Below are 14,537 nucleotides of genomic sequence, written 5' to 3' on the forward strand. Positions count from 1 at the left end.
GTATCTTTTGTTATTTAAGTATCTTTTGTTAATTAAGTATCTTGCCCACATTCCTTTTTTCTCTATAGTTATTAAACAGCTATTTATATCGTAAGTTTGAAACTTGGTTTTGAAACCATAACTTTCTTTTAATACCATACAGACTAAGTTTTTTTTTATTATGTAGTATTAAACTCTTTAACTTTATAAACATGAAACACTTTATTCTAATTTATCTTGCTTGTCAACATTTTACTTATTGTTAATGTAATTTAAAAAAAAAACGCAGAACAATGGGTAGAAACTTGTATTAACATTGTAGTAAGTTGTTTATTTAAGTGTTTGTTCAATGCTTGAATTTATTCTTTATAAAGTTTTAATATCTTAAAACCAAAAAAAAAACAATAGTATTTCTTTTTAACCGTATTCTAGTTTTTTAACTTTCAGAAAAAGTAATTTTCAGATATATATTTTTTTAAAGCTGTTTTTATAGTTTATAACATATAAAACTCAACTTAATCATTACATTGTTTTGTTATAAGCAGTTTGAAAATTTATTTTTAAGGCATTATTACCTAAAATTTTAAATTGAAACAGATAATATAAACTAGTAACTAACAGTTTAGAACAAATTTTGGTGAATATATTTTTGCTTTTTATTAAGTATTTAAAACCTATAGCAAACTTGTTAAGAAATTAAAAATTTGAAAAATATTGTAAAGTTTTGTTTTATTAAAACTTTTATAAGAAAAAGTTAAGTCTGATATTTAGCCTTAACTTCACTAAATATTAAACAATAGTGTAAAAGTTTAAAAACCCGTAGATTTATTGTAGTTTGAATCATATAAATTAGAGCAAGTTAGTAAAAATCAAAATAAAAAGCATTTGAAAGTAAATAATAAGTAAAACAAAAGTACTGTCAATTAAAATAAAAAGTTGAATTTTTTTGATTAACTAATTTTTCATGTAAATTATGCAAACTTGAAAAAGATTGAATACTACACTAAAAAGTTTCGGTGCAAACTACATTAAAACGTTTGATAAAGTAAATACAGTATTAATTTGTGATTGTCGCCATGGATCTTTAAAAAGAAGTTTAACTTTAAGTTTAGTCTTAAAACTTGATGTTAAACAATAATTAGTAATGTATATATAGTAGTGTAGTGAATAAATTAAAACATTTATCAGTTTTCATTTTTTTTTTAAATAAGCTTAATTATTTTTCAAACGGTTGACCAGGCCAATTCGATTATCAGACCACAAGCTTCGGTAGAATGAAACCGGTTTCGTCCTTATTAGGACTCATCGGTCAGTCACAACCGAAACCCTTTGTTAATCTTGAGCCTGTCTCACGGCAAACGAAATTCAAGGCTTCTGCTCAGCAGACTTGATGTTTTTATTGATTATTTTTTAAAGAATGTTTTTGTTCTTGTGAGTTTAAATTTATTTCGCTTGATTAATTCTACTTAAACATGATAGTTACTAGTTTTAATACTTCTGCTTAAAATAATTTGCATTTGATCTTACAACTTTTTATTTAGCATATTTCCATTTCTAAATGTAGCTAAATTTTTCTGCGACACATACATTTACCAACGTTACAATATTAAAGTATCATTAAGTTATATAACTAAATATTGGAAGATTATACAAAAAAAAAAGTTAATAAACTGTAAAGAACTAAATTTTATAATTTTAGCTTATAGCGTATTTAATTTTGTTTTAGAGTTAATCTAATTTATCACAAAATTGATAAGCTGTGAAAAATACCAAACATTTTATTATAACGATAGGCTGTAAAAATTATAACGAAAAATAAGTAATTAATTAGCACTTAATTAAAAAAAAAGTTTTTTAAATCGAAAACTAACGAAATGAAAAAAACTTATTATGCTTTAAAATCTACGAAGAGAAAAATTAATATTTCTTTTTTTGATTTAGAAAAATTTACGGTTAAAATCAAAAGACAAAATCAATTTATTTTTGTTAATATGAAGTAAACTTCTGTGTATAAACATCACAACAAAAGTATAAAACAAATATTTAATTTGCAAAATAACTTTAATTAATACATAGCTATACGACTAATGTCAGTTTTAAAAACAAAAACAAACTTTTGCATAGTATATGTGATATGAAGATAACTTTAACGATAATAAAATATAACGTTGAATGATAAAAAAAACATACACATGGTTTTTTAATTTTTCTGGAGAGCTTTGATACTTCCAAATTTGTAACAACAACTGCACACCTTATTAATAGTAATAATCTTTTTAATATTTAATCTCAGTTAAAATTACTTATCTCTTTTACTATCAATATTTTGACAGTTTTAATGAGAACTTAAAAAAAAACATCTAATAAAAAATAAATACATAAGTATTTATTGATGAGACAGTTTTCTAACAAAAAAAAAGTTTAGCTAATAGTTTTTTTAATAAATAAGTAGTTTACTTGATATTTTAATACTGTAGCCATTTGACCTGCTGTCATTGCAACCTACAGGTCTACTATGGTTATGTGGGATGTAGGACATATTAAGGACTATGAGGAAAGTTAAATATTATAATACTGTTACTCCGCTACTAGAGGATAAGTAGATTTATAAATACTATCAATTCTAAACAGGTAAAATCGAATTATAATAAAATCTCTTAAGGTCTTCGTGGCAAAATCTAAATAAACCAAAATATCCTAAGAGTAAATACTAACAACTTTTTTAGTATTCGAAAATCCAAAAACTAACACATTTAATTTTCGTTCTTGTTAAAATAAGAATTTAACTTAAAAAAAGTGTATGTGCTACAGTTACTTTCAAACTAAGTAAAATACAAACAAAATATTTATTACTACTTTTTAACTACAAGTAGTAACGTAGATAATATAGTTACGTTACAGCAAAGTTTAAACAAGTACAATACACACGACAGTTTGTTACTGCTTTTAAAATTACTGAGGAAAAATATGAAGTGTATACTACAGTTACTTTTAAAATGAATAAAAAACGTACAAAAAGTAATTATTATTTTTAAGCGACTAAATAAACATACAAGAAAACAACTAATTTTGACAACAACTGGAAAACTCGGGGTAGAACCCGGAAATAAACAAAAACTCACGACGGATTAGACTCGGACAAAGAAAATGAGATAAAACGTTCCGAATGTAGTTTGGAAGCTGCTAAGTTATTTATCTAAGAAAAGTTAACTCAAAGAATGAACCAGATAACGTAGCGAATGGAAAAAGACACAATAAATATTTGTTTTGTTTACATTTGTAATTTCAACTTTTAACGTATCAAAAGCCCGGCAACTTTGACTTTTATATCAAAAAGTCGCCTTTAGACTCGAACAACACGAAAAAAAGCCCTCATTCAGCAAAACCCGTGTTTATATGCATAATTTGTTCGAGAGAATTTGCTTTTCTTTCGGGGAAAGTTTCCGTTTACGCGAAAACTTCCTATACTTTAATCAAGTACTTGTGTAACACATTTTTCAAGGCTGTAAAGTTTTATTTTAAATATAACGGTAGTTACTCGAAAGCATATGTGGAGAACAGGAGGAGGACACTGTCCTTACAATACTGTCCTTTAAAAAAATACAAACTGTTTTAATTTTATCAACTTTGAACTATTAAAAGTAACTGTTTTACTTTTATTTTATATAAACATGTTTGTTACTTAACAAATCTTAAACAAAACCTTTGCTTTGTTTGGTAACAGTAATTTTATAAAAACAAGTTTTAAGAATTATTTCAAATAAATAAACTAAAAGTTGAAAAAAAAAATTTCAGTTATTTGAATTTCACTTAATTTTTCAAAAAACAAAGAATTAGATCTAAACGTAAAAAAGAAAATTTGTGAAAAAAGTCAGTTGTGCAATAAATATATTTTCATTCAGTATAAAAATACACCTATAACAAAAATTACTCTGTTCTTACAATAATACACTTTTTTCATAAAAGTATCATTTTTTTTTGCTTTTTAAAAGGTTTTACTAAGCCCTACTACTAAGAAATTTTTTAATCTGTTCATCATATATTCTTGATAAAATAAACAAGCTTATATACTTAACTATGAGCTTTATGTGAACTTTTATTTAGTTAAAATTTAAAAATTAAACTCTTTTGATAGTTTTTTGAAAAGTAATTCGAAAAGTATGTAGATCTAAAAAAAATTATAACATATACTACTTTAAACTTTTACTCGTTTGTTTTGGCTTTTCAATATATACGCTTGACGGGTTAAGTTTAAGAAAGTATACCATATCAAATCGATAATTTCACAGTAAATAAAATATCTAGCAACTATGATTAACAAAAAAATATCTTTTATGTTAATAAAATTTAATCTCTTAATTTTTAATTCCATGTATTTAAAACCTTGATAAGAGTATAGATTAAATAAAATTTTGGAAACTAATTATGTCTTGTCTAACACCAATATTTGTTTTTATTTGTATTATCATGATAACAAACGTTATTTCCATTTGTAAACCCTAGTACTTTAGAAGATGAGTTTTGTTACAAATACAGCTACTGAAATCTGGATCTATTAAATATTATTTTTTATTGTTTCCAAATCTAAAACAATACGTATGACGATATAAGATGGTTGTGGAAAGTTTTTAAAGTAAACTGCTGTAATTACAAAACAACGTTTTTACGTACTGGACATTATAAGCGGATCTGTTAGCTTTGATCGTAAAAAACTCTTAGTTTTTATTTTATTTTTCAAGATTTTTTTAAAGCACCAAACACTTCATTGGCCGTAAGTTACATTATTTCTGCAAGCAGTATATGTCAACAATTGATTAAAACGTGAGATCCCACAGTATTATAAAACCGTCCGCGTTGTGTTAACTATCTTGAGATTTAACCAGATAAAGAGCGATAAACGCATAACTTTTTTTTGATAAAAATCAGAAAAAAAACTTAATTTACTTAAAAAAAACTTTATTATATTTTAATGAAAAATTTATGAAAAACAATTTTCTTTTCAAAGACATTTTTAGATGGTATTTTTAAATTTTTTATCTATAGAAATCAAAATAAAAAATTGAATGACTTCTCAACAACTGGTATAACTTCATTTATTAAATATAATGATAAATTAAAAAGAAAAATTATGAAGCTTTAAATACGACATTATTTTTGGTTTCTATGCATTTGTTTTTAATAAATAGCTTATTAATTTTTTTTATTTGAAATTTTTGATGTATTACGCTTCATCAAAAACTAACTAAAATTTAATGAAATATTTAGTTGTCAAAAATGCTGATTTCTAGTAAAAGTTTTCACTTTTATAATTTAAAAAACAAAATTAGGTTTTTGTCTATTTTTATAAAAATTGTTAAATTCATAATTTTATACATAAAGATTTACAAGAATAAAAATAAAAATGATTAAATCAGAGTTATATTAAATTTATTTTACCTAACTAGATTTTCCTTACTATTTTTTTATTATTTATTTATCATTGTTTCATTTAACCTAATTGCCCTTATTATTAATCACTATAAGTTATCTAAAATATTTGTGTTTTCTTTGTTTTCATAGGAGACTGAAAGAGCATTAAGGTAAAAGTTTTTAGTTATAAAAGTTTCGGCTACATTTTTTAATCCGCACAATTTGTTTGTCTTCGTTTTGTATAAAAATTTACACTATTTGGCTTAATTTTGGTTTACGTTTAATGTTCTTTCAATTTAATTTAACAGATACTAAAAGTTTAACAGAATAACCAAGTTATTAATACTTAACCGTCAAACAATAATCAAACAACTAAGAAATTTTCTTTCAATTTAAATTTATTAAAATATTGGCAGTGAGACACAAGAATGAAAATACAAATTTTCCACTTCTTCACAATGCTTTTCAAACCATTCTTCTTTTTGAACGTCGTATTCATAAACTGAAAGGGATCTTGAAGGACGTTCATATTCAAAAACAAAAAAATTACCACCAACAGCGACAGCTATATGCGCGCCGTGAGAAAGTGGTGATTTGACATCAACAAACTTATTACAAACATCGTCCAAGACTTCACAATCAATTTCGACGTTTCCCCCAACTGCAAACAGTTTGTTCTGCACGGCAACTAAACTGTGGCCCGATTTGCGCGACAACATGCTTGGCATTCGCTTCCAAGCGTCCCCAAACACGTCATAACATTCGGTTGTGTTTATATTTGAGAAATCACTGTTGCACCCACCAGAAACCACGATTCTTTCTTTGTAAATCGTGCAACCGAAATATGATCTTTTCTGGCTCATTGCAGCAACTTCTTTCCAGTCACTGTCTCTGGTATTATATTTAAAACATGAATTAAACATTGAATTAGGTTTATTATATATCAAACCTCCGATAACAAACAGCTCGTCAATGAATGCACACGTACCAAAGCCACGACGATTATCAAACATGTCAGTTGCTTTACTCCATGCATTAGTGCGAGGCGAATATTTGTCTACAGAAATTATGCTATCGTTTTTAGAATTTTTACGACTGAAACAATAAATTTCACCTTTCAAACAAAGTGTTAAATAAAAAATTCGGCCCTTATTCGTGCTGCTGATGTTCCTTACAGATTTTAAACCACTGTTTTCCAAACACCTAAAACTATCAATTTTTTTCTTAGACTGATCATACCGACTCCCACAAGTAAATATCACAAATTGGTTCTGTTTACAATATCTATTAATTTCAGACGTTTTACTTTGCGTGCTGTTGCTTTCTTGAGCTCTATCTAACATTTCAGTACACCCATGTACTTTGGAGAACGATGAGTTTTTATTTTTAAGATACTCCAACGCATCATCGGACAGCAAGTTGAGCCTCACCATTAGTAGCAAATCTTTTGCATACTTGCCTCGTTCGTTGAAGTTGTGGCTCAACCATCTTTCAGCAGCAAGGTAGACTTCAACTTCAGACGTGACCGACAGTTCCGAACTTTTGAGCACTTTCGAAACTTGGCTGAAGTCCATTTCTAAAAAACCGCTACCTTCAACTACCATCGGAAAGCAGCGCTCTATAAGGCTCAGTGTTGTTTTGTAAGCATTTATTAAATTGAAATGTTTTGTTAACTGGTGAATAGCTACAGCATTCTCTAAATTCACTATTTTTTCAACACGTTGACTCACTTGGCTTTCAACATTTTTATTCAGAAAAATGTTGTTAAATTTCAGCATGCAACATAATTCATGACCATCCGATTTTATGACGGCTGAAAACATAAATTAGTTTAAAATATATTATATCATCTTTAAGTTTAAAAAAGTATAGAACTGGCAAAAAAATTATACAAAATACATTATAAAAAAATAAAAATATATAGTTAAAAAACAAATTTGCTAAACAAAACAAAACTGGTCGTTTCATATTTTTTTTTTACTTTTTGTTTTTAAAAGTCAAATTGCAAGTTAACAAACTAACAATTCTTTTGTTCTAAGTAAAAAAGTAAGTAAAATAGTAATATAAGAAAGTTTAAGTAGAATGTATTTAAACGGATCAAAGGCTTAAAAATTAATTTTTTTTAAGTGACAGATGTCACAGGAAAAGTTAAATCTAAAATTGGAACTAATTTTTAGAACTTTTAATCATAAAACTAATCATGAAACAAATATTGCCATTAATGGGACCCGAGCTTAAACCCCTAGAGTGGCACAGCGCCTGCAGAAAAAGCGTGTACAACATGGTCTGTTTCACAATACACCCTTACACATTCAACAAGACCGGATTGTACCTTTAGTCACAAGCATACCTTGGTTTCTATGGCGTACTAAATAGTAAGAAAAACTTTTATTTCAATAAACAGTTGAATGAGACATATACAATTAATAAGGTACACACTATTTCTATTGAAATTAATAATGTTAGCCCACATGACATTCATATTAACATTATATAATGTTCTAACAAAGTGTACAACCACATAAAAAACCATAAGTAAATTAAGCTTAATCTAAACTAGTACTAATAATAAATAATACTCGGGCTACTTTATTTATAACTTGGCGTGATACTGAATGAACATATTGTATTAAAGAACTATTGCACAATTTGACAAATTTATATAAATATAAACATTATACTTTGGAGAATACTATAAATGTGGTCAAAACTTTTACACAAGAATCGATTTAACAGGCATTTACTACAGTATGTGGCTAAAATTCCCCACAACTCACTGTGACTGATTTATATAGCAATAAGATGTACTTAACTTTGATAAGCATTACATCAGGATCTCTTGTCTTCTCTTAACTTATTCTATACTTTGACTGTTTTAATATTACATCCATATTTTAACATTTTTTTGGAATTTCCCCTTAAACACAAAACGGTTTCATATGAAATTTGATGTAACGTTACACTTCTTATCCTTTCACTTTTGAAGAGAAACTTCACTTAAAATTTCCGCTGCCATTTTGTTGGAAAATTCTTCCTTTTAAACAAGAAAAAAGTAACACATGTTTTTTTTAATATGTCTCAAGACTAATTCTGTTGTTTTTTTTTTTTGGAAAAAAAGTATTAAGTTAAATTTAAAAATATATATATTTTTAACAAATGGTCTTTAGTTCTAAAATAATGTACTTTTTATAAAATAAACATTTTACTGTGTCTACTAGAACTTCGACAACTTACTTTAGATCAAAAAGTATTTAAATAATAGATAAGTAATAAAAACACAAAAAAAAAACTTTCTCAAATGTCAGGACTCTAAAAACCCCTATGATAAAAATTCAAAAATATTTCTAGCATTTTACTGGTCTTTTCTGTCTTAGTTATTTATAAATATTGTCTCTTTCTATAATGTTATTAAGAGTCTTTTATGAAATTTAACATTATTTACTGTGACTGAAAACTAGTCAACACTTTTTTTTTTGATTATTTGTAATAATACTTTGTAATATCTACTTTGACTTTGTGGACTAATTCTAGTCAGTTCTACTTTGACTTTTTGAATTCAACTTTGTCAGATATACTTTGACTTTGTGGATTAAAGTTTGTCAGTTAAACTTTTTTTTTTTTTTGTACTAAAGTTTGTCAGTTCTATTGTTCTCAGTTTTTCTTGAAGAAAAACTTCTATAATAAAATTAAAAGGAAAGGCCAAACAATTTCAGATTATTTATATGAATCCTTAACCTACATACTAATAATAAATTTTCTACCTTTAATAAAAAAAAAAAAAAAAAAAATACCTGCCTAAGAATATTTAATCTTAGTTTTGTTAAGAATTTAAAAATACATACCTGCTTGAGAATAGTTAATTAACTTCATTAATTTATTCTTATCAGAGGTTTTTGCTACATTCTCGGCACATCTATTGACATAGATACAACTCTTTGAAATTATACAAGTATGCGTTCCATTGAATTCTACTAAGTTTTTTCTGCTCTTGTTCTGGATGAGTTTTGCAGAAATATTTTCTTTTCTTTTCATTTTTAAATTTATAAAACTAAAAACATTTTTGTACATAGTAAATATGTCTATATCTAGTTTTAATTTACAAAATATTTTTTTAAAAAAATACAAAGACAATTTTTAACTAACATTTTTTACTATATATAGGCAGTTTAGCTTTAATAATTTAAAATACTTAAACTTAAGGATTTCAAAACTCCAGGATGACTCAGGACAACTTTTGGTCACTCAGGATAGTCTTTTGACTCAACGATTGGCTACCCTGTAAACTTTAAAATTTTAAAGAATCTGCCTTAACTGTAGGAGGACTTTAGTGAATTAGCTTTGCAAAAATTTATAGTTTCGCCTTCCATTTTAAATCTATTCAGTTTTCCAACTTTGAACTATACTATCTTAAAATCTTCTTTTTATTCTTTACGCAATATAAAACATCTGGTTCCTAACAAATAATCATTAAATAAGAAAATATTGTATAAAAACTCTTAAGTATATTCTAGTGACCTACACTTTAATTAAATTATTTATGCAGGTGTTTACTTGCCTTTTTCAAGTAAAACTAAAAATAAAACTCAAAGTAGTAAGTTTGAAAACTAATTTATACAAATAATTAAATTTTTTTATTTTCTTTTTGAAGGTTACCACAGATCAAGCTGAGAAAAATTGTCTTACTCTTTTTGATTTTTTCCTGCCAACTACTACAATTTTCCTGACTTTTCTAAATCTACTTTTAATTTAAAATTATTCTAAAAAATACTACTATAAAATTTTGATTCAAAATTATGCCAGATAAACTTTTGTGTATTTATCACAGCTTGAGTTTTACTATGGAATTGTCCGTGCTAAAGATCATCAACACTGAATAGCTTACAAAAAACTGCTTGTTCAAGTAGGGTAGTTGTTCAACATAATAATAGAGAAATTTTTCAGTTTTCTATAGGATATTATATTAATTAGACCAGACGAAGGCATTGGAAATAAAAAAAAATTATAAATTTCTAGGAAAATTTTGCAATTGTAATTGACTTTTAAGGATTTTTAATTAATTTTTTACCATACAAAGGCTTTGGATAACAAGGAATTTTGTAAATTTAAACTTAAAAAATCTGATTTTTTTTTAATTTAGTCAAATTTCCTGACTTTTGTCATTATTATTTAGTTTTTCTTGACTTTTCCATAATTTTGTCAATTTTTTAGTTTTTCTTGACTTTTCCTGATTTCCTGAGTTTTCCTGACCTTGTGACAACCCTGATTTTTAATTCCTTTTAAACCAAGAGGATCATTGATAAAGTATGCATTTTAAAAGGTACATATTAAATCTCAAAAATAACTGGAACAAAAACTAAAAATAAACTCAAAATATCTTTTAAACAAACTAAGCGTGATATTAGCATAACTTACTTTATTATAAAAAAAGCTATTTTTATAAAGCTTACTATTTCTATGATACACTATAGTGTTTTTTATTTTCAGTAAAATAAAGTAGTTATTGACATAGCAACTACTTTCTGTCAAAATTAAAAAATGTCTCAAAACTGTTTAGAAACAGTTTTTTACATAGTAAAAACATAAAAAAAGTCATAAATTTTAGAGAATTTAAAACCTTAATGATTAGTACTCAAAACTAATAGTTCAACAAGAATATTATAGGTTATTAACAATTTAAATTCTAAATTTGTATATAACAAAAAGAAATTTTTTAGCTAATTTAAGACACTTATTTATAAAAATAAGACAAATAATTTTCAATTAACTCAAAAATGTTTCAACTAAAAAATTTATATATACATATATAAACTTAACATTAGTTTTGAAGTATAAATTTTAAAAGAAAACAAAAATGTTTTTTAAAACTATCAATAACAAATAGTTTATATTTTTCAATAATGATTTAAGTAAAACCTATCTTTGAGAGACCTTATGAGTTTATAATTAAATTTTACAAACACAAACTACTCAAAATAAAAGCAAAAACTAAAATATTTTAACAATATCTTTAATTTTTTTTTTCTGAACTTAATAATTTTTAATTTTTTAATATAATTTTTTTACAGAAGTTTTTTAGTTTAATTCTACATAGTTTCATCCATATATAGATTAAATAATTAGCAACAATGATAAAAAAACAATTAAAGTTTGCTTTATCTTAAATACTTTCTATCATTTTCTTTAATTTATCAGATACCATAGGTTAATTTTTTATTACTACTATATATACAATAACTTCTGTTACTTGTAGTATCTATCTGACTTCTATACTAATTTTTACTCTCAAAAATTTTGTTTCTAAGAGACAGTTTTTTTTTGTCTTATTAATATATACCTTAAATATATATATTGTGTAATTTATTAGTGCTAGTTAAATTGTCAAGTATAAAATTATGTCAGTCATCTAAACTTCTAAATTTTCACTAAGTAATTTTGAAAAACTCAGTATTTTTTCATAATTATTTTTTTCAAAGAATAGCAATCTAGAATAATGTTTCTAAAATACTGTATAACAAAATTTAGTTTCATGCATACTTGACTAACAATTGAACCAATTATTGTATATTTAGCATTAATGGGTTTGTTTTACCAAGTTGAAACTTTTCAACTTATGTTTATCAATAACTGATGCAATATTCACATTTATATTTTAAGCATCTATTAAACTACACTTTTAAAGTTGTTGCAAGATGTCAAGATATAAACATACTGTAATACTGAATACTGTTGCTTTTTTTTTTAATTTCATGCTCGAGTAAATATGTAGCGATTTATCATTTTACTTAGAAGTATAGAATTTTTTAAAATGAATAAAAAAATGATGATATCAAATACTGTTACATTTACAGGTAATAATTATCTATATGCGATTTATACTGTGTGCAAACAAATATGACAATTTAAAATGCAAAAAAAAGTAGTTTTCAAAATCTATTCAATACAGTGGTGCTTTAATTATGGTTCTAAAAAAGGATAAAAAACTAAACATTGAAACTGTTTTTTTTTTTTAATTGACAGACAGTTATTTAAAAAGTTCTATATTAGTAAAGCTATTTATACTTGTGATTAATTATACTAATTCTATTTTCTAAATTTATAAAAATTTCAAAATATTAATAAGTTGAGGTTTTAAGTTGAATTTTATTAAAAAAAGAACTTAGTTCTATTATAATGGATTACCAGTTTAACTTTTTTTTCCATTTAGTTGAATTTCAAATATTATAAAATCAGCTAACCAGAAAAAAAATGATCTGAAGAATGTTTATATTTATAAGATAAAGCTATATAAACCAAACACAGTGTGATTGCGGTGATATACTAGTAAAGATCTTCCAGATGTAGTCTTAGAATTAAAATTATTTGTTATTATATTGTTTTTTGTAAAGTTCTTTTTTATGAAATGCTTATTACTTGAAACAAAAACAAAAATTAATTACAAGTGATAAACATTTCATAAAAAAGAACTTTTAATCTAACAGGAATGTACTATAAGAATGTATAATTAAATCAAAAATTAATTACTTTAAATTAAAATAAAATATCCATTACAAGTAATTAAATTTTAATTTATTTATACAATTTATATTATTCTCCTCTTAGATTAAATTCATATGTAAAAGTTTTGACCACATTTCGTGTACTTTCTAAAATATGTTGTTCTTTATAATTTAGTATTTAATATGTTCTTTAATTTAAAATATAACTACTAAAAGTCAAGTCATACAGAATACCTTTATGTAACACTTAGTTATAAGTTAAATTTGAATTTAATTATGACTTTTTGTGTGGTTATATACTACAATATAACCCGACATGGCATCCTAGAGGAAAATAATCACCACTCTTTTTTGAAATAGTTAAATAAGACCATGACAGTTATTTACCCAAACATTCATTTATTAAATATATATAATATTTTACTTTTTAAGCAATATATTTAAATTTTTTATCACATTCTTATATGTCTGACATCTACATTTTATAGTACATTTTATATAATAGTAGATTTAGAAAAGTCTTACAACAAAGCTTGCATTTAAACTTTAAAAATTAATTCTCACATTTACTATTTGATCTTTAAAATGAACTTGACTTGAGGTTTGACCATAAACACATAGTATGTTTAAAAAAACCATCAGGTAATAAGGTATATTGTTAAATATACCATAGGAAATTTAAACATAAAAAACAAAGTGTATTGTCCAAGCGTAAGTCAACAAAATTAATATAGAATTAATAAATTTTATATACACAAATTCAAAACAGAATTGACAAAATTAGGTCCACAAAGATACTATAGAACTGACAAAATATAAGTCCAAAGCACTCAGAAGAAAACTGGCAATGTATAAGTACAATAAGATCACTAAAAATGGTGATCAATTCTAAGTCACAGTAAAGTCAGGGTTTTCCAAACTATTTTGCAAATGGCTTAAACAAGATTACTCAAAATCTACAATTAGAAACACCTAAGACCTTTTTTTCTCTTCATCTACAACTCAAGAACATCTAATGTAAATTTCAAACTATAACCTCATGGCCCCATGTGGCTCCTTTACTGCTTTTTCCTCCCCCTTCTTACCCCTTTGCTGCTCGTTGCCCCCTGAGTTTATATCATGACCCCAAAGGGGACCACGTTTCCCACTTAAGGAAACCCTGCAGTAAGTCATCTTAAAAATGTATAAAGCTCTTGAATCTAAATAGCATTATCGAAAATTACAATATTTATTAGTAACTCAAACAGCAATAGCCAGTAACATGCTTTAAAATTTTTTAGGAATTTTTATCATAGCGGTTTGCATAGGCATGAAAATTAAATGGTATATTTATTTAGAAAAATTGTTTGCATCATAATTTAGACATTATTTTTTGCTTAGTAATTAAAACTTTTGCTAATAAAATGTTCTGAAAAGGCTTTTAGTTAATTTTAAGTACTTTTAGTTTTTTTTAAATATGCAAGTTTCGCGACCATTCTTTGAAAATATTTTGTTTTCTTGTTATTGTCTATCTAAATGTTTCTTATTAAATTATTTTTAAGGCTAGTATGATACTTTGCATATTTTAAAATTGTGTTTTTTTCTGCTGTTACTTTTAAGAGCTAGGGGAAGATGCTTGTTTGAAAATAAAAATACTTTTTCTCACCAGCCTCT

General features: G+C 25.2%; 1 protein-coding gene across 1 annotated transcript; it reads right to left on the reverse strand.

Moving 5' to 3' along the window:
• Window positions 1-5,789: 5,789 nt before the first annotated feature.
• On the reverse strand, window positions 5,790-14,057 carry LOC145841224 (kelch repeat and BTB domain-containing protein 3-like). Its single transcript, XM_082948592.1, has 5 exons — window positions 13,921-14,057; window positions 9,231-9,301; window positions 6,695-7,201; window positions 6,352-6,445; window positions 5,790-6,279 (listed from the first exon to the last, which is right to left on the reverse strand). The coding sequence occupies exons 1-5, from the start codon at window positions 14,055-14,057 to the stop codon at window positions 5,790-5,792; spliced, it is 1,299 nt and encodes a 432-aa protein (XP_082804718.1).
• Window positions 14,058-14,537: the final 480 nt, after the last annotated feature.

Source organism: Thalia democratica, chromosome 7, assembly GCF_965202585.1.
Source record: "Thalia democratica chromosome 7, ktThaDemo2.hap1.1, whole genome shotgun sequence".
In the NCBI taxonomy this organism is placed as follows: domain Eukaryota; kingdom Metazoa; phylum Chordata; class Thaliacea; order Salpida; family Salpidae; genus Thalia; species Thalia democratica.

What these genes read in the sequence shown, in the direction of transcription:
- LOC145841224 (XM_082948592.1), bottom strand. Translation starts at nt 14,057, where the DNA reads ATGACTTACTGCAGGGTTTCCTTAAGTGGGAAACGTGGTCCCCTTTGG. An exon ending in AATTAACTATTCTCAAGCAG is followed by an intron (nt 7,202 to 9,230) that starts GTATGTATTTTT and finishes TTATGTTTTCAG; the next exon opens with CCGTCATAAAATCGGATGGT. An exon ending in AGAAAGCAACAGCACGCAAA is followed by an intron (nt 6,446 to 6,694) that starts GTAAAACGTCTG and finishes TAATTTCTGTAG; the next exon opens with ACAAATATTCGCCTCGCACT.